General features: G+C 35.2%; 1 protein-coding gene across 4 annotated transcripts in view; it reads right to left on the bottom strand.

The window, feature by feature from the left end:
• Positions 1 to 20220, bottom strand: part of LOC109089180 (lipoma-preferred partner homolog) — a 199112-nt gene that overhangs the window by 33655 nt on the left and 145237 nt on the right. For all 4 annotated transcript variants that reach the window (XM_042725859.1, XM_042725862.1, XM_042725860.1 and 1 more), the window contains one exon: positions 9246 to 9327. In XM_042725859.1, the coding sequence (XP_042581793.1) occupies positions 9246 to 9327 (82 nt within the window). The remainder of the gene's footprint in view (positions 1 to 9245; positions 9328 to 20220) is intronic.

The raw sequence follows: 20220 nt of genomic DNA, 5'->3' as shown, positions 1-20220 counted from the left end.
TTTTCTTCCATGGATAAGAATTTTTGAAAAATATCCTAGGCATTTTTATATCAATATAATAATTGTGTGTGTTCTGTGTAATGTGTGTGTATGTGTGTGCATGTACATATATATACAGATGAAGTCAAATGTTTACATACACTTTGCAGAATCTGCAAAATGTTAATTTAACCAAAATAAGAGGGATCATACAAAATGCATGTTATTGTTTATTTAGTACTGACCTGACTCACATAAACTGTTTACATATAGTCCACAAGAGAAAATAAGTCGGATTTATAAAAATAACCCTGTTCAAAAGTTTAATACACTTGATTCTTAATACTGTGTTGTTACCTGAATGATCCACAGCTGTGTGTTATTTTGTTTTGTTTTGTTTTGTTTCTCAGTGATGCTTGTTCACGAGTCCCTTGTTTGTCCTGAACAGTTAAACTACCTGCTGTTCTTCAGAAAAAACATTCAGGTCCCACAAATTCTTTGGTTTTCCAGCATTTTTTGTGTATTTGAACTGTTTCCAACAATGACTGTATGATTTTGAGATCCATCTTTTCACACAGGACAACTGGACAAACTCTCACTGATGCACCAGAAGGAAAAACCATGCATTAAGAGCCGGAGGGTGAATACAGTATGACAATATGATATAATAGAACCACAATTTTTGGAGTGTTTTATGGTACTTCTACACTTACTTTTGGGTCCTTTGTAAAGGTGGAGAGCTTCAGGCCCATTTATTGTAATTATATGGAAAATAGGAACCATAATTCAAAATATCACTTTTGTGATATTTTGGAGTTATATATATATATATATATATTATATATATATATATATATATATATATATATATATATATATATATATACACACACTGTCCCATACAAGTATACAGATATCAAAAGGGAAAGAACTGCTCTGACATGGTCACGCCAGCTCATTAAGGACAATATACAGTCTAAGTGTTGAGTCATCTGCCATAGTTACATGATCTAACCCACTTCTGCTGCTGTCTGTCTGCTCATGAGCCTCTCAACTGCTAGAAGCCAAACATAAAGGGGAGGGGGGTCATCTAATCACCCACGATTTAAACTCGGGATACTATAATCCCATTATGAGTCTCATCTGACCACATAAACATTTTTGATCATTGCAGATTATTATATTAATTTTGTAATCTAATTGCACTGCCTTTACAATAAATAAAGGGTTATTTCAGACATTCATATGTAGCAAATATATTCTACATGCAGTATATACAGGTACTAGAGTCAAATCTGGATAGTGAAGGATTATATATATATAATATATACTGCTTGGGGATCAGGATTACACCAGTGATTAAAACAATCAAATCAACTGAATTGCAGATTCATCTGTTCCAAGTTTTACCTAAACTAGCAGCCTGTTTGTATCGTCTGGTGTTTCTCATTCTATACTATGCCACTGTTGTGCTGAAGTTTCAGATCATCCCAGTAGATTTATTTTTCTTCTCAAAGTTTTTTTTTTTCTTTTCTTTTTTTCTTTAGCAGTGCTTTCCAGGTCCTCCCTATCCCATCTTGTTTTGTTCAGTAGGTACTTCAGGGCCTTTGTGATTGACAAAAGGGAATGAGCTGATATTGGGGTAAAGTTTTTTTGTATTTTTTTTGTAGGGATGCCATTACCCTATGTTAATATATAATTCTGAGTAATTTTATTTTCTTACCATTTACCTTACACTCCTATTTGCAAAGCTCTCAACTTTTTTTTCTATTTAAATGAAAACTCCTGTGGCAGGTAATTTAGTTACTTTCCCACAGAAAGTAGCTTAATATTTGGGTCACAAAACTTGCACTTTACCCTTTATACTGTATATCATAGGCTGTGCTATTTATTAATAAAAACAAAATTACTTTACTAACTCTTACTTATGAACAAGGAAAAGGAGTGTCAGGAGCATCAGCTCTCAGCCAAGTTTCAGTGTTTGTATTCTCATTCAGTTCTGGTCAGTTGCTTGTCTATTTTATTAACCAGAGACTTCACATTGCCCAAGGCAGGTAAGGTCTGTATCTTTTTCTTTTGATTCAAAGCTAAACACAAGCTTTATTTCCCCAGAATCACCGCGGGAACCCATTGGCAGCTTGTAAACAAAGCATGCAGGCTAGTAGGCTGTTGCTTCTTATATTTCAACAAAACTATTCTTGCAGTCCATTGTGGAAAAGTGTATTACAAATTTCCAAATGCCAATAAAACATGAAACATTTTGTGAAACTATGTCTGTGGTTAGTAATGCTTTGAAACATAAAGGTAAATGTAAACGTAAAGCAATAAAACATTCAAAATGTATAAATATGTTATTAATGTAAAATATATAATTAAAAGTTTATAATATATAATTAATTGGGACCAACAACTGGGAGAATTGGATAAAATAAAAAAAATAACCGGAGCTAATTTCAGTGTATTACTTGATGTTAAATATGTGTTTTATTCAGTAATTACCCATAACCAACATTAACTAGGTGCTAAATTCTCTACTGTAGTGCTGAGCAAAATGCATTCAGCACTGATTTTGTCAGAACATTGGTGCTGTGCCTGATTTGCATCAATCCTTTAGTGCATCGAGTGCTAAAACAATAAAGACAAAAATTTATATGCACACTGATATTATGTATGCATAAGTGCATATGTGTGTATATTGTGTGTACGATATGTATTATTAGTGAACTCATGTTTTCACAAACAAAGAGGGCCTTCCTAAGATGTTACATAATTTTAAGTGCCACTATAAAAGTAGACAATTAAAAGCATGATTTGGTAAAATTTTTATTTTTTGCGAATTTAATTGTTGGGGTGATAGTAGTGCTTTTTGTGTTATATGTAGTTTTGAACTTTAATGTGTAACCTCACTGGCGGGAGAGAGTCAGAGCAGTTCTTGACCCGTTTTAGGGTTACAGCACTTTAAAATGCCACAAATCCCACATTTTCACGCTCACAAGTGGGAGTGAATTTTAAAGCACACTCTTGAGACTTCGCTAAGGGCAAGTGAGTAATATGCAAATGTTCAACCAGAGTATCTAGGACAATGCACAACGCTCTCTGATAGAAATCTCTATTAATATACTCCGGGACACTGTAGCCTTTTACAGAAGTGTTGATAGTGTTGTGTTTAAAACACAAAGCTGAACGCCACTTGACCCATTTACTACAGTCCAACATCTTGGGTCTCGGCCCTCTACTATGCGTTCAAAAAACCTCAAACTCTTCCAAGATTCTTCATCAAGTTTTCATAGCAAGATCTCTCATAAATTATGAGAGCATCTCCAGCTGACTTTAGAAAAACACTGCTATTCCCAACTCCTAACCACAGCACAAAGAAAAAAGTTCTGGTTGACCGTTGAGTCATTTGCCTTTCGAAATCTTTAATCAGATTTTTAGAAATCTTTTTTGATTGTTTTGTTTGATTGTTTTTTGCACGAGAGAAGTTTTTGAAGAGCCAATGTGTGGATGTGGAGTATCTCTTTTTATATAATCTTTTGTGAGTTCCCTAATGAGTTACACAAACGCAATCTCTCAGAGCCCAAAAAAGAACAGGATCTCTCACAGAGTATATTGAGATAGAAATATCAATTAATCAGAAACTACAGAGACAGTTTTGGTAGCGATTCACTCGCACGACACATACAGTGTGCCTCAAAGTCTGCATTATTCAGTTCTGTGTCCCGCTTGTGCTCTTTAGAAATGAAAATACCTCGTAATGGAGGGAGGAAGTGCTGTGTGTTGGCTTGAACTGTGATGAATGCATCCAACTGTGAAAACTATTATGTGTTCCTTGTCTTTTAACAGATTATGTTCTAGCACAGTGTACAACTGAATTACCATGTAACCAATCTCTGCTAATAATTACCCCAATGTATCTCGCCTCAGACTTAAGGCATGTTGTATTCGGAATGAGAAACAGAAGAAAACTGAATCGTGTCTGTCTCTGGAGACCCCGAGTCCTCTGTTCCAGCAGTACAAACTACAATATCCTCAATTGAGGGAGCGCTAAGCGTCCAGCCATGGAGAGATCATGGCATTGACTCTGCTTAATTTAGTTAATTATTAGCCTTGGGGTTCCACTTCAGCAGTCACTCACAACACGCGCTCTATCCCCTATCCTGCCCTTTTAAAAGGAATGGTGGCCTTGAAAAAGAAATCAGATGGGTAGCAATTACAGAGTTTCTTATACTCAAAGGGTTCCTCGTCTTACAGTGCAGATCGTCAGAGGATTTCTGGTTGACATCCTGCAGGATCATAAGAAAAATCTTAGGGGAAGGAGTCGTGTGAGAAAGAAAGGCAGCAATGGAAGCGGTAAGAAAGAAAGCAGTCTTGGTCTAAAATGTGTGCTAATCCTTTATGTGTGTCTTGTTTTGTCATTATACACAATAAAAACAAATTTCCTTATTTTTTCTAAATATTCCTTTTGAAACAGGACATTGAGCTAGCTCAAATCAAAGGGTTGCTTTTAAAAAGTTTACATTACAGTTTGGCAAAACCAAAATTTGCTACTTGCTATTTCTCATTGGTGGAATTATGAACAGATATTCTAAAGAACATTGAATTGGCCAAAAAAAAAGTGTGAATTCTTTTTTTCCCTTTTTCAGTGTTTAGTGAAAGGAGATGTTAAAGGAGTCATATGATGTTGCTTAAAATAGCATTATTTGGTGTATTTGGTGTAATAAAATGTGTTTATGCGGTCTAAGGTTCAAAAAACACATTATTTTCCACATACTGTACATTATTGTTTCTCCTCTATGCCGCGCCTTTCTGAAATGCGTAATTTTTTACAAAGCTCATCGGTCTGAAAAGTTTGGTGTGCTCTAATTGGCTAGCTATCCAGTGCGTTGTGATTGGCCGAATGCCTCAAGTGTGTGTCGGAAATGTTACACCCCTCACCATACTGTGATGCATGTCCCAGGCAGAACACAGGTGTAACAAGACAATAACGATAAAACCCATTACAAACGAGCCATTTGTTGCATCCAGTGGGGAAATAATTATGGATTATAATGACATATACTGTGTTTTCACGCATTGCGTTGTTACATCGCGCTGCGTAAACATAAAACCATGTCTGCATTTTTGATCGGAGAAACGACTAACAACAAGTGCTACTCTAGCGATTCTCAATTCCAGTCCTCGCGTCCCCCAGCTCTGCATATTTTGCATGTCTCTCTTTGTTAACACACCTAATTCAGATAAACAGCTCATCAGAAGTGAGCTCCGTGCATACACAGTGTTCATTGCTCCATACTCCCTGAGCAGGGGAAATCTGTTGAAGTTTACCTCACTTTGGAAAATTCATTCACGGATTTGTGCTGCACAACGTCTTCACATATGGACAAGTGTGACATCATATACCTCTGTAAATAAATACAATTTAAATTCACGTCTAGCACACTTCAATGCACTTTGAATGGAACAATTACATTCGCTTCGAACTGGAATCATTGCGGAATATCCTGTGATGTTCACTTCAAAGTGCACTAACGTTCAATTAAAACAAACATCTGAAGCCATAAGAGAAACATACAAAATGTGCAGAGCAGTATTTTCGATTTCACAATGAAACAGCGTCTCCACGACATGGTGCCGGTGGCAACAGCGAGAATCAAAGGTTACCCCTTCTTTCTTTGCGTGAACATTTGGGTGGTGTTATGCAAAATCTTACCACATAGTGACGTAGACATGTGGGGGCGTGTTTAAAAGAGGCATTTTAGGAGGGCGTGGACGAGTCTTAACTTTAATAAAGAATATCTCTTTGGGTTTGAGACTTTAGTCTTTGCAACTTTATAGAACTTCTTTATGCACCAAGAGCTTGTAACGCTCCAAAGAGAAAGGCAAACTTCAAATCGCATCACATGACCCCTTTAAAGGGATAGTTCACCCAAAAATAAAAATTCTGTCATTAATTACTTACCCTCATGTCATTTCAAACCCATAAGACCTCCGTTCATCTTTAGAACACAAATAAAGATATTTTTGATGAATTCTGAGAGCTCTCTGATTCTGCATAAACAGCAAGGGTACTACCACGGTCAAGTTCTAGAAACGTAGCAAGGACATCAGTAAAATAATCGTCTCCTCCACGTCAACCTGGCACCATTTTGGAGAATATAAACAACGTTGGAATGTAAACAATGTAAACAACGTTGGAAGTCGTGGCCTAATGGTTAGAGAGTCGGACTCATAACCGAAAGGTTGCGGGTTCGAGTCTCGTACCAGCAGGGATTGTAGGTGGGGGAGTGAATGTACAGCGCTCTCTCCCACCGTCAATACAATGACTTAGGTGCCCTTGAGCAAGGCACCGAACCCCCAACTGCTCCCTGGGTGCCGCAGCAAAAAAAAGGCTGCCCACTGCTTAAATTTATGTGAAATGTACCATTTTTGGAATTAAAAAAAGAACAAGTCATCTTATAATTTACAGTGAAAAACTCCCTGGGTTACCCTACATTTGATGGTATTTTTTTTTTTTTACAAAATTCTTAGTACTTGTAATTTTCATGTATTTTTAAAGAATTATTCTGGCATCCACAGCTGTCAGTTTCTCTCTCTCTCTCTCTCTCTCTCTCTCTCTCTCTCTCTCTCTCTCTCTCTCTCTCTCTCTCCGATGCTGTATTTTACAGTGCATTTTTTAGTATAGTGTATTCAATTCTTTGAATTAAAAATGGTTTAACATTTGAGAATTGTGTTTCTAATGCTCCAAATATATACAAAAAGTATATATAATAGAAAGTGCCTTCTGGAAAGTGCTATTCTCCCAGTAGAGCTTTTAAAACTGTATATCTGCTAAAACTTGTTTTGTCAACTTTTAGTAGTACACTATAATACAGATTGCCACTAAGCTAACAGACATAAACTAAAAGCCACAATTGCATAGGGACTTTGACCTTCACATACAATGCTGCTTCTTCCTCACTCATACTTTCTTTAACCTCATCACACCCCTGGCTTTCTTCCTCTTTTAGCCTCTCCCTTAAATCCCAGGAGTGATGTGCTCTTGGATAGATGCTGTGGCTGTGTGTGACATTCTCGCTGAATGGGTATGCCTGGCTGACCTGGGTTCTCACAGACCCATTTACAGGCTCACTAGCCTGTTTTCAACCTCCCTCTAGCCATTAAGACAGTTTGCAAACACTGCGCATATATATATATATATATATATATATTATATATATATATATATATTATATATATGTGTGTGTGTGTGTGTGTGTGTGTGTGGTGTGTGTGTGTGTGTGTTGTGTGTGTGTGTGTGTGTGTGTGTGTGTGCGGTGTGCACTAGTGCCATGTGTTTACTTCTGGCCACTTGCTGCTGACACATGCCCTGATGAAAGCAGGACGCAGCAGCCCAACCCATCCTCTCTCTTATTTCGTTTAACCCTTACACCTTGCTTCATGCAAACCAGACTTTTTTTTACATACAGGCGAACTAAGCACTTCAGAATGAAAGTGCATGTCAATATAGAGTAAAAAGCATTTTACAGCTTTTGTTGTCATGCCTAGGTCGGGTCTAAGGTAAGACGGCCATGTCAATCAACAATCATGGGAGGGACGTGGGTTATATATATTAGATGCATGCATATACCTAGAAAATTATACTAACTATAATGTTCAAAAGGAAAGCATTTATCTGAAACAGAAAGCTTTTGTAACATTGCACACTACCATTAAAGAGTACAATTCATTTATTCATTCATTCATTTGAATTTTCTATTCATCAAAGAAACCTGAAAAGCTGTTTTAAAAATTGATAATAATAATAAATGTTTCTTGCTAGAATGATTTCTAAAGGATCATGTGACACTGAAGACTGGAGTAATGATACTGAAAATTCAGCTTTGCCAACATAGAAATAAATTGCATTTTAAAATATTTTAAAATATATTTAAAAAAATGTTTATTGTAAAAATATTTCACAATATTACTGTTTTTGCTGTATTTTGGATCAAATAAATGCAGACTTTGTGAGCAGAAGAGACTCCTTTTAAAAACGTTTCAAAAATAAAAAAATGTTGCACGTCTAAAACTTTTGAAGTGTATATGTTTTTAATAATTTGACAGCCCTTGTTTTTATATAAATTTTTTTTTTAATGTTATTATAAAAATATTGTTATTTATTTCTGATTTCTCAGACAATAGAGGAAGTACTGTAGATGTATAAAGCAGAGAGCTCTGTTTCCCAACTAAAGAGTGAAAACAGAAGCTGACAGTAAGTAAAGGCTGATGGTAAGAAGTGCAGGGACTGTCTTCTGACACTTACGGTAAAAAGGGGGAAGCTCAGACTGCTGAGGGTGGAGGGACGAATGTGAATATAGCAAAACACTCACACACTCCAACACATACTTTAGGCGTAAACGCACTTTCTATAAAACAAAACCTGGTATTCCCAGTCCTATTCCAGGAGATCTGCCTTTCTGCTCCAACGCTAAATCAAACACACCTGAACCAGCTAATTAAGATCTTCAAGAACACTTGACAATTACATACAGGTGTGTTGGAGCAGAGTTGGAACTGAATTCTGCAGGAAGGTAGTTCTCCAGGAACAGTATTAGGCAACCATGGCCTACAACTGCTTTCTAAAAAGACAGGAAATAATGTGTGCTTGTGTCCTCGTGTAAAGAACACAGAACAAAGGTCAATATATAGATAAAATGACATAATTGCCATATCCTTTTCAATCATGATGGAAATGTTATGTATGCCACACACACACACACACAAGCACACAAATGTACTACTCACACAGGCTGAACATCTGTTCCCAGACATGCCCTGGCAAGGATTTCTAAACTGCCTAAAATGTCCTGGTTTTGGCTTTGTTTTTCTATTGTTTTCATACTTGCTGAAGGTAGCAACTGCAAAAACTGTTTGACCAATTGCGTGTATTTAAACATAATTAACCAATCATAGAGTGTCAGAAGGTGGGATGTACAGAGAATGGTCAAAGCAATGCAAATAGACATACATATAATGTATGAGGAATGCAGAGAGCATGTCAATAGGAAAACAAAGCCAAAACCTGGACATTTTAGGTAAGTTTAGAAATCCCGGCCAGGAAACGTTCCGGAAATAGAGGATGAATGGCAACCCTAATAATGACCCTAAAAAGTATTTGGACTCTTTTGGACACTTAGGTTAGCCAGTTTTGCCATTGCTTTTATGCAAATTGTTATTTATAATGGCAGTATGAAAGCAGGTTTGTGTGAGGTAAACCGGTCACATACCAAAATACTCCTCAGAGGGGGGGTTGTCCATGTCATACAGCATCTTCTTTGTCAGACGGTCCAGTTCCTCCTCAGGGCGACCCTAAAACACAGCAGAGATACACACCATGGTTAAACATAATGTACACTCTCAATCACATACAAATCAGCTTGTATGCAAAATGTACAGGAGCACAAATCTCACAAGCATTGTATAAAACACAGCGTCGTTTACCATAAAAAGATAACGCCAGGCTAATTAAATGATGAGTTGATGCAACAGATTTTCATGGATGTACACAAGCATCTCTTAATTAAATGGATCATTAGTCTAACAAATAACGCAGATGTCAAGACTGTTGCTGAGGTTTCAGAAGGTAAAGTGAAGGCTGTGACAACTGCATTTTCTTAAAGCCTTCAAACACCCAAAATCTTACTGTAATGAGCTTCAATAGAAACATGCTGTTTTTGATCATTCACAAGATTTAAATGTCTTTGTTGCCATTTTGAGATTCAATCAAGATTTTATAATTATTAATTGATATGTTCAAGCTGAAGGATAAATTATTTCTTCAATAATTTGAAAGTATTTGCGTAACAATATTTTAAATTATTTATATCTTATTTATAAAAAATTATTTAACTGATCCTTTGCTTGTATGCCCAAATATCTGGTGCATGATAATGTTCTGGAATGTGGGGGGTATAAGTGTTATTAGCATGATAAATGAAGGGCATAATAAGCTATCAGACAGTATTGTGTGAATTTTGTGAATGTGAGAATTCTTTATGTGTAAGTACTGTATGTTTGGGATCAATTTGCACTGATATTTTTAGCCTGGAAAATAAATAAAGGTTTTTTTTTTTTTTTTTTTTTTTTGTTTTTTTTTCAGAATGCCACCAGCCAAGAAAGACCATCTCATCATATGTGTATGATATATCACTGATTCTGTCCAAAATGAGAACAGTGACTTTGAGATGGACTGAGATACAAGAGAAGAACGTTTTAAAATCAAGTCATGAAGAATATTTTAAAGCTTTCATTCAGTTCATCAGGTTTTGTAAATATAACCAGAACATTTTTTTAATATGAAAATATGACTTATTTTATCATTATTGTGTGATTATTAGTGTGTATAAATATATAGAGTATTGTAATGGGTTTACAGAAGCATTTCACCCAGCAAATGCACCTTTAGATGTTCTCTACATTTGTTCAGACAGTAAGTAAAATCACTGAAATTCTGCTACCCAAAGAGCCCAATATTGCAATATTACAACATTTCACTAAAAATTGACTAAAATGTAAAAACACACATTTTTCTGTATTAGAGTCCTCCTACAACAACATTTAAAAGGTGAAATAATTTTTTCACAGGTTTTTTCTATGTTTGGGTCTTCTAGGGTTAACATCATCTAAAGCTTGTTTTTAAATGACAGGTTGTTCCTGTACTTTTGAAGCACTGTATGTTGTTTCTGTATGTTTGTATTTCAAGATCTTGCAGTGGGGAATGAAATTGGAATGGAATGGAATTTTATTAGAATTAATGTATCAAACATGCATCAATGTTTTTTAAAATTTACACTTAGACTGCAGTTCAAAAGTTTGGAGGTCATAAATGTTTTTTTTTTTTTGTTGTTGTTGTTTTTTTTTTTTTTTTTTTTGAAATGTGTCTCCTTTGCTCACCAATGCTGCATTTATTTGATGAAAAATATAGCGAATCAGTAATAGAGTGAAATTTTAATACAATTTAAAATAGTTTTCTATTTTAACATTATGTTATTTATGTGAAGGCAAAGCTGATTTTTCAGCATCCATTACTCAAGTCTTCAGTGTCACATGATTCTTAAGTAATATGTTGATTTGGTGCTCAATTATTAATTTTATTATAATCATAGTTGAAAATGCTTCTGCTGCTTATTTTTATTTATTTATTGATTGATTGATTTATTTTTATTTATTTATATTTATTTTTTTATTTATGGAATTATTGGATGAATAGAAAATTCAAAAGAACAACATTCATTTGAAATTTGAAGCATTTAATTAGAATCTTTTGTAATAATGCAAATGTATTTACTGCCACTTTTGACCAATTTAATGCATGTTAATGCAATCCAATTGTATTTTATTTATCCAATTGTATTGTATTTAAAACCCATAACACTTATGGGAAAAATATATATAATCTACATTATTATCATATTGTATAGGCAAATAATTTGTATATACTGTATGTATGTATTTATTTATTGTTGTTTTGGTTTTTGTGGTTGTTGCTATTATGATTACTATTATTATTATTATTTTCTTTACTGCAATAACAAATGACAGGGGCTAAATATGTGCTTAACAAAGACCATAAAACAACTTTTTATTACTATTAAACATTTTAAACATTTAGCAAGGGACTTAGATGCATGAAAAGCAAAAGCGTTGAGGGACAAAGAAGACTCTACCTTACAAATCACAGATTAAGAGTCACAATTTACTCTGAGTGACACGGCGACAGTGGAAACATTTTAAATTGCCATGTTCAAATCTCATCTGTGGAGGATGTCAAGAAATTTCTGGCGTAAGAGTTTATATACTAGTGGTAAAGAAATTACACATTACAGCTTTAATTTAGGCAGAAATAGGTACTAATCAACATATCACGCCTCTGTTTTCCGTTTCGTTTAACCAAACGATTAAAATGACCAAGCCAGGTGATCCACATACAGTACAGACTGATAAACCAACAATCAGAATCCTAACCAAACGTCAGGGCTTTTGCATCCAAAACCATTAAAGATCATACAATGACCATTTGTTTGTGGGTGATAAGTTAGGTCAGGAAGGAATTCATTAAAAAAAAATCATCAACACTGTTTAATTACCAAAAAAAAAAAAAAAAAAAAAACAAAAAAAAAACTGAGTTCTGAAAATCACCAGGGTTAAAAAAAAAAAAAATGGAGCCAGAGGTCTGGATGCCTCTGGTGTTGGTGTTAACACAGGATATCCCAATATGAGAAAGGCTCATATAAAAACACCAATTACAGACACAAATCACAACCTTTGGTTCCCTCCCTCTGACCAAAGACACAAAACATTCGTTCTGCCTCAGTTTAGCAACAACTTTATCAGCCCTGAAGTTGTTCACTCATGCAGTTCCTTTCTTGTCACAAGTTCTTGCACCAATCTGCACGCTGTCAGGCCTGTGAGACTCGTTCTGTCAGTAAGATACAGAGCCGGTGATGGCATTTCACACAGAGGGTGGGAGGGAAACTAATGAAAACTTTCATGTGGCGAAAGCCCACACAAAAACTTTTAATTCAGCATATCTCCACTTCCTGTAGACAGCTAATTATTATGGTGGGGGTTAATTACTCGTATATGGACACAGAATATTGTGGATGGATGTAAACAATCAAGGAGTGCTCAGGAAAGTTTCTGCAGATCTATTTGTTAACCTGTGTCTGGGTATCCAGGTGGACCCGTATCCCTTCACAGAATGAGGGGGCTCTTTATTTTCAAGAACTATGATGTGTGGCGTTTCTCATTTGAGTTTCTCAATTGCTCCATGTGGTTTATGACAATTTGACATGTAATTTAACAGTCTGAGTGGGCACAGTGGATTATTGTGGACAAGAAAAACAACTAATTAAAAAGAGTGCTGTGTGTAATTATCTCTCCGTATGTACGACTTGTATAATAAACTATTTATGTACTGTGTATATATATTATGTAGATATAAAAGCACACACAGACAGTATACATATGTACATGTATTTACATGTATATATTAATATTCTTATAATTTATATTATATATAAATATATTTAAAAAATAAACATTACATATTTTTCTTAAATATATACATGCACGTATTTGTATTTATATACACATAATAAAATAACCCAGTACACACACACACACACACACACACACACACACACACATATATATTATGTAAACAAAAACTTTTATTTTGGATGTGATTAATCGCGATTAATCGTTTGACACCACTAGTTCAAAATTACATTTATTTAATATGAATAGAATGTTTCCATAATGATGTAAAAGTCTTTACTGTCACTTTTGAAAATTATAATGCATTCTGGCAGAATTAAAAAAAAGTGTTATAATTTCTTTAAAACTTTTGAATGGTAGTGTAATTTTAGGTGGTACAGTTTAGATACAGACTGTTGAAAAATTGAACTACTGAAGAAATGTGCTTTGGATTTTACAATTGCATACAGTATCTGTAATATTGTTAAAGACATGCATGAGTATGAATGAGTGGATTCAATTACTGTCCAATATTACTAAAAAGCATCTACATAAATTACATGAGAAATATTCTGAATATTTCAACAGCTTTGTTTGTTTTTTTTTTTTTAGAATAAAGGCTTAACCAGAATGTGGACCTTAAACAGAAAATTGTGTGCATGTAATTGGGGCCAGGGACTGAAATGTCACTGCATTTAGTGGCTGCTGAAACAGGTGGTTAGTGACTAAGACATGTTTTTGCATTGAAGTACCATGCAAAAAAGTAACGCTCAACCAAACCATTTAGCAAATTGGTCTGTCTTTCATGTGAGTTGCATGAGTCATTCAAAATCAAGACAGGAGTGCAAGATAGAGTGATAGACAGAAGGTGGTAAGAGGCAAGAAATGTGTAATCAGACTTCTGAACCACATTTTACTTAATAAAGCCTTACAGTACCGCTTACTCGGTGCCATGGAGGAAATACTCACTTGAGTGTTAAAAGCACATCTCTCACAAGCTCAACGCACATGTGCTGGTCTTTCAATAACATGGCTATGCTTTGCATTTCTGCTAGCATGAGGTTACTGTTTTCTCCCATTAAAAATAAATAAATAAATGATTCTCTGAAGAGTCATTTCCTACTCTTCTTTCAAAAGGAGCAAATGATTGTGATATTCATGTGGCTGTGAAAGGTGTGATTTCCCTGGCTTGGACACTGACTGTTATCTAAAAGATAAGGCAGTTACTCAATGATTGTTTCCTTTGGCAAGCCTCTAATCCCTCCATTAATAAGTCCTGACTGATAATCTTTTTGTTAATTAATCAGTATGAACACATTCTGTACACTGTGACAATACTGTGGTACGCCTTCCTTAGTTTACTGTATGCTGAAGGAAAATACAAATTCATTAAATAACATTAAACCTCATTGGTTCTTGCATGCCATGTGACTTAATTATGATGTTACGATGCAGGAACCACTGAGGTTTGTTGCTATATTTGATTAGGGCTCTGTATGCATGAGTTGATTAATGGTTTGATTTGATTTGAGAGTGAGTAATTAAGCAGCACAACTGTTTTCAGCGTTGATAATAATAAGAAATATTACCTGAGTACCAAATCAATGAGCATATTAGAATGATTTCAAAATGATCATGTGACACTAAAGATTAAGTAAAGTGCTGCTGAGAATTTAGTTTTGCATCACAGATATAAATTATTACATTAAAACTACATAAAAAAATTAACTCACCCCAAACTTTTCAACAGTAGTGTGAATTTGGCCATGTTCAACAAACAAAGTGATCAACGTCAGAAGACTAGGATTAAACCACTTGCAGTTATATGAATTGCTTCATACATACTGTACTATATGTCCTTTTTAGAGATTAAAACTTTTGGACCCCAAGTTTCTCAGATATCATCTTTTTTGTTTTGCAAATGAAAGAAAAAAATAAGGGTTTGGAGAGTAAGAAGCTAAAGACTGAATTTAACTTTTTGACTGAACTATCCCTTTAATGTGATTTAGTAAGATGTAATCAGCTAATACTCTATGTTCCATTGAGGGAATCCATCAAAATGTAGTCTGATAGAATAATGGCTGTTTGGATGTGAGCAGGAGTAGAAAGGGGATGTATAATGACTTGGTGGTGTGCCAGAGGGGGGCACAGGTGGAGAAAAAAGGAGGTAAGGATGAGGAGAAGACTCAGTCAGAGGCTACAAACCTCGACTCTCATGCTGGGTTATCGGCATTCTGTCAGGGGCCATTACACACCACATTGCTGGTGTGTGTTCACCTGCTGCCCCCCACAGGGAGCATGCTCAGTGGGGCCATGGGCTAAACACCAACCCCAACCCCCCACCTACCTGGGAATCCAACCAACAACCTTCGCTGAACATCACTTTCTGCATTTCCCAGTTCTTATCTCTCAATTCCTTGCCCTCAATGACAGAATATTTAAAAGCAGAAAAAAAGGCAACATTTCTTTTTTTTTGACTATTCTAACTTCTGTCAGTATTTGGGGTTGCCAAGTGCTCTGTTAAAATTTACCCTGTAGATAAAGTGAAATGGGAGATTTTTAATTTTCTAAAATGAAGCACCTTGTCTCTTTTATTGATCAAATTTAACACAAAACGTATACACAGTGTATAACAATGAGCAACCATATGATGTGTTTTATCTAGACAAAGAAATCCAATGTACACTTAAACATAAAATTCCCCTTCTGTCATGAAACACAAGGGCAGAAAATGCCTTCATCTCTCACTGTAACCCATTTGTTTAAGGACTGAGAGGAGACAGACCATTAGAATAATGATGGGCGCCACCTCAATTCTATTTGCTTATGTCTGGTGTTTAATATTATCACAGAAGTTGAATGAGAAAATGACAGGGCTGGCAAGAGAGAGGGACAGATAGTGGTTGAGAGTATCAAGACACACACACTCCTCTTGAGTAGAAATACACAGAATTCAAGGATTGGTTAATGTTATAAAATATCATGTTAAACGGAGTACTATGACAATATAAGGGGCCTACACAGTGAGACAAATTGTAAGCATTAAATATTACAAATTAAACAATGAAATAGTGATACTTGAGGTCAATGATGTGATGCTATTAATTTATTCAAAAAAGAAAAAAAAGGGGGGGAGGCATAATAGAGAGGACCATATGACTGTGTCAAGAACAATAAATCTCATAAAAAATTTTAATATTTTGAACTTTTAATGAAGGCAAGGTTACTTCAGTTTGTAAAATGGCATGTGGTATGACTTCCTAAAAACTAAATAATATTTATTGATTCATGATTAATGACATATTTATTCATAATATGCTTGATAAATAATTCATGAAATGATTACACTGTATTTAATTTAATAATAATAACTAGGATGTGTACGCTTACGGGTTTAAGTAAATACTTTGCTATTAATTTTTACTACAAAACACAGTTTTTCAAAACCATATGAAAGCAACAAGAATATAAAAAGATTTTAAACTAGTTTATTTTTTCCTTCTATTGTATACACTCTATTTGATTACACTGTAATATGTTAGAAGTTGTAAATAAAACAATGATTACTGGAGAACGTTTACACGAAAATGCTATTTCAGCCTTTCCACTTCCAAATTTCATGTTTAATGTGTTACTTGCTATTACTTTGTATTTATTTCTGAAATTTACTAGCAGCTTTTGAGTGAAAATTGTTTCTACACCAAATAATTTTTCAGTGTACTTCTCCTTTTCAATGCATAGAAATGCAAATGCATTACAGTAAAGTTTAAATAATGAATTTTGCAGATTTAACGCCATTGTTACGACAACTTAGTTCCCATTTTGACCTTGTTTACGATACTTGGAACCATAGTATGTGTGTGTGTGTGTGTGTGCATGGTGATGTGGAGTGCGGACATACCACAGATATCTGTCACATTCTATGGTATGAGGCATTAAGTGAATAAGCGTAAAAATAAATAAATAAAATATACCTGCAAAGGACAGTCAGCTACTGCAGAGCGAGAGAAAGCAAAAAACAACAAAAAAAAAAACACAACAGAGGCAAAAACAAGCTCAAGGCCACCTAGAGAGGAGCTAGCAGACACACAAATACAAACACACATTCTTACACGCAGAAAGTATACATTTGCCTCTGCATAAAATGGGTCATGTTGTTTTCAGCTCTAATTAAAAAAGTAAGTGGGAAAAACACAACAGGCAAGTCTGAAGAAAGAAACTGTGATGATGGAGATCTGTATGAAGAGAGAAAACATGCCATTGATAATAATTAAAAAGAAAGATCAAGAAATCTCCACAATTGGATGTCCGCACTGACACGAAGAGCATATGAATACGCTATGCTCTGAGAAAATCACTTTTTGCCTTGACGTATGTAGCCTGCAATGTATGATGCTTCTCTCACTGCATGACAGAGGTGAGCGTGTGTGTGTTTGTATTAAAGTAGGTCAGGTTTTGGGAACTGACACATCTCCGTGCTAACAGATAAGAGCAAATCTGAAGTGCTAAGAGCGGCCCTAGAAGAAGAAAGCCAGCTAGAGGAAGAGGGAGAGAGGTAGCGTACAGGTTATAAGAGATGTTCATCGAGGGTTCAACATGCAGAGGGAAGCACAAGTGACAGTTAGCTGTTCTTTTTTTTTTAACTATCATTAAAAAATCATTAAACATTGTCTTTGAACACATCCTCTCATGTTCTTTTGGCACGGCTGTAATTGTCAGTCGTTATGTTTTTCTTGCCTTTAGTAAAGGTGTCATTTATTTATATTTAAACATTGGCAGGGAGCGTAATGAACATCTACACAGGTTCACACCTAAAAATCTATGTCCTGGCTCTCTCGTGCGCTTCCTCATTGTGATTCACTGGTTTGGCCACCCTATCATTTGCTCGGCATGAAGAGAGTCAATCCTTCCCATTAACTGACAACAAACTCTAGGCAAATGACAGATCATTTGAATGAGGGTCTGAAGGTTATCTCTGGTTATCTCCTGTCCAAACACCAGCACACCAAATTATCTGCTCAACAGACAAAACTATCAGCTATTAGCGCGATGCTGTCTACATGTATTCACCATCCCCCCCCACACACCCCCCACCACACACACACAGAATGCAATGGGAGACTGAGGATTAAAACAGTGCAGTCCAGCACAGAGGGGAACTAGAGCATGATGAGGACTGGAAAGTGACAGCCTGTTGTAAGAGATACTGCTCAGCAGGGGTCGCTGTTATGCAGGGAGGACCGTACAGTAGAGTACAGTACACCCAGACACCCAAACACAATAATCTTGATGACACAGACAAGAGGCCAAAAGGATATAATGGGCACTTTTCTTTTCTTTTTTTTTTTTTTTTTTGTGGAGAGTAAACTTTCTTGGGACACACTTTTAACACTCTCACTAGTTTAATTTGGACAATGTTTGATTTCATATGTTAAACCATGTATATAAATGCACCACAGGAGAATTCTATCATTAACAGTATATCATTTCAAAGTCTGGTGTTAGCAAGAGTTCTATTTTTTTTTTTTACTTCTATTGAGCAGGGATGCACTGAATTGATCAAAAGTGACAGTAAATAAATATATAATATCACAAAAATGTTAAATATTAAAATGCTGTTTATTATTAAATGTTTTCTATTCATAAACGAATATCAAAAATTTCTAAATTGATATAAATTGTAATAATATTTCATAATGTTACACTGTATTTTTGATCAATTAAATGCACTATTGATGATAATAAGAAACTGCTTTTCAAAACAATTTCAAAAACATCCATGTAAGTGTTTAATGTCTGATTTTTTTTTCATGAGCACTGTTTTATTTTACACATACACATCCCAATTCATCATACGTATATGGTCCTCTCTGACCCTGATTTCTATTTGGTAACCAAGCACACTAACTTTTGACAAGAGTTGATACATTTGGTTGGGATAGAACTGATGCTAAACTTTGTATTGAACCGATATAAATACTTGTAAACAATAATAAGGAATTGCTGAAATTATTATTTTGATTATGATACTAATTTAAATTATCATGCATTTTAATATGTAATAACCCTTTTGTGATTAGCTTTGACATTTTAAGATCGAAAAGCCTTTGACAAGTGCAAAACAAAATAATTATTATATTATATTATATTATATTATATTATATTATATTATATTATATTATCCTGGTGAATAACAGCACACATCACAGGAGAATGGTAAATAGCCACAGTGAGATCCAAAGTGAAAATATTACTATACTATTTAAGAAAATGATTTCATAACAAATTATATCACTAACATAGCAGTTTAAGTGAAAAGTTTGAATCTTAGATCTCCATTGGGGCCCAAAACTGTGAAAGCTCACTTTAAACTGTAGACCGGGCATGACTGACAGGACTAAATGAACAAGCTCCTCCCAACCTCATTCAAACTCGACATAACAATAGCAATTCTTTGGCTCCTCAGAGTACGTACTTGGCTACAACAAACGGTATATAATAATGTAACTGATTACAAGTCTCAATGTGTTCCATACTGAAATTGCTGACAAACAAAACACACAATATAGATGCAGATTGATTGGCAGAGCAACGTTCTCTCTCTCTCAGAGAGAGATGGAAAAGTATTGATCTGAGCTTTAATTTACTGTGCCGGCAGTGCTCGCTCTAGGACCGCGGAGCAGAAGAGTGTCAGTGCTTTATTATTAACGGCAGGCGCAGGGCTCGGCCCGCCTGATATACAGAGAGCCCACTCTGACAAATGCAACCAGCAGTACTGCTGTCAGCAGTTTGGGTCCTCTACAAAACATCCTTGCTTAGCCAGTTCAGACACTGACCTCAAGTTCCCTCCGAGGAGCCCAGATGGAGCAGAGCTTCCTTCTCACAGAGCAAAGATACAAACAAGGGAACTTAAAGCAGAATATGAAGCCTATGAAAGTGCTGATGGGGAAACTGAAAGAGTATACCCGACCATTCAAATTTTTAAATGTGGTATGTGAGGAGAAATATTGCTTGTGATATTTATACAATTAACAAAAATAGCCAATTAAATAATATTAGTAAATATCACTGAAGAATAGCATTACTGTTCAAATGTTTGAAGGCAGTTCATTTTTTAAAATAATTTTGCTAGAAATGTCATATGCTCACCAAGGCTGCCAAATGTCCCCACAAGGATAGTCAAACCTGAATTTTTTGACATTGTGGGGACCGGCCTGTGGTATA

Source organism: Cyprinus carpio, chromosome B6 (assembly GCF_018340385.1).
Source record: "Cyprinus carpio isolate SPL01 chromosome B6, ASM1834038v1, whole genome shotgun sequence".
Taxonomy (NCBI): Eukaryota; Metazoa; Chordata; class Actinopteri; order Cypriniformes; family Cyprinidae; genus Cyprinus; species Cyprinus carpio.
This window is presented reverse-complemented; position numbering and strand designations above follow the sequence as displayed.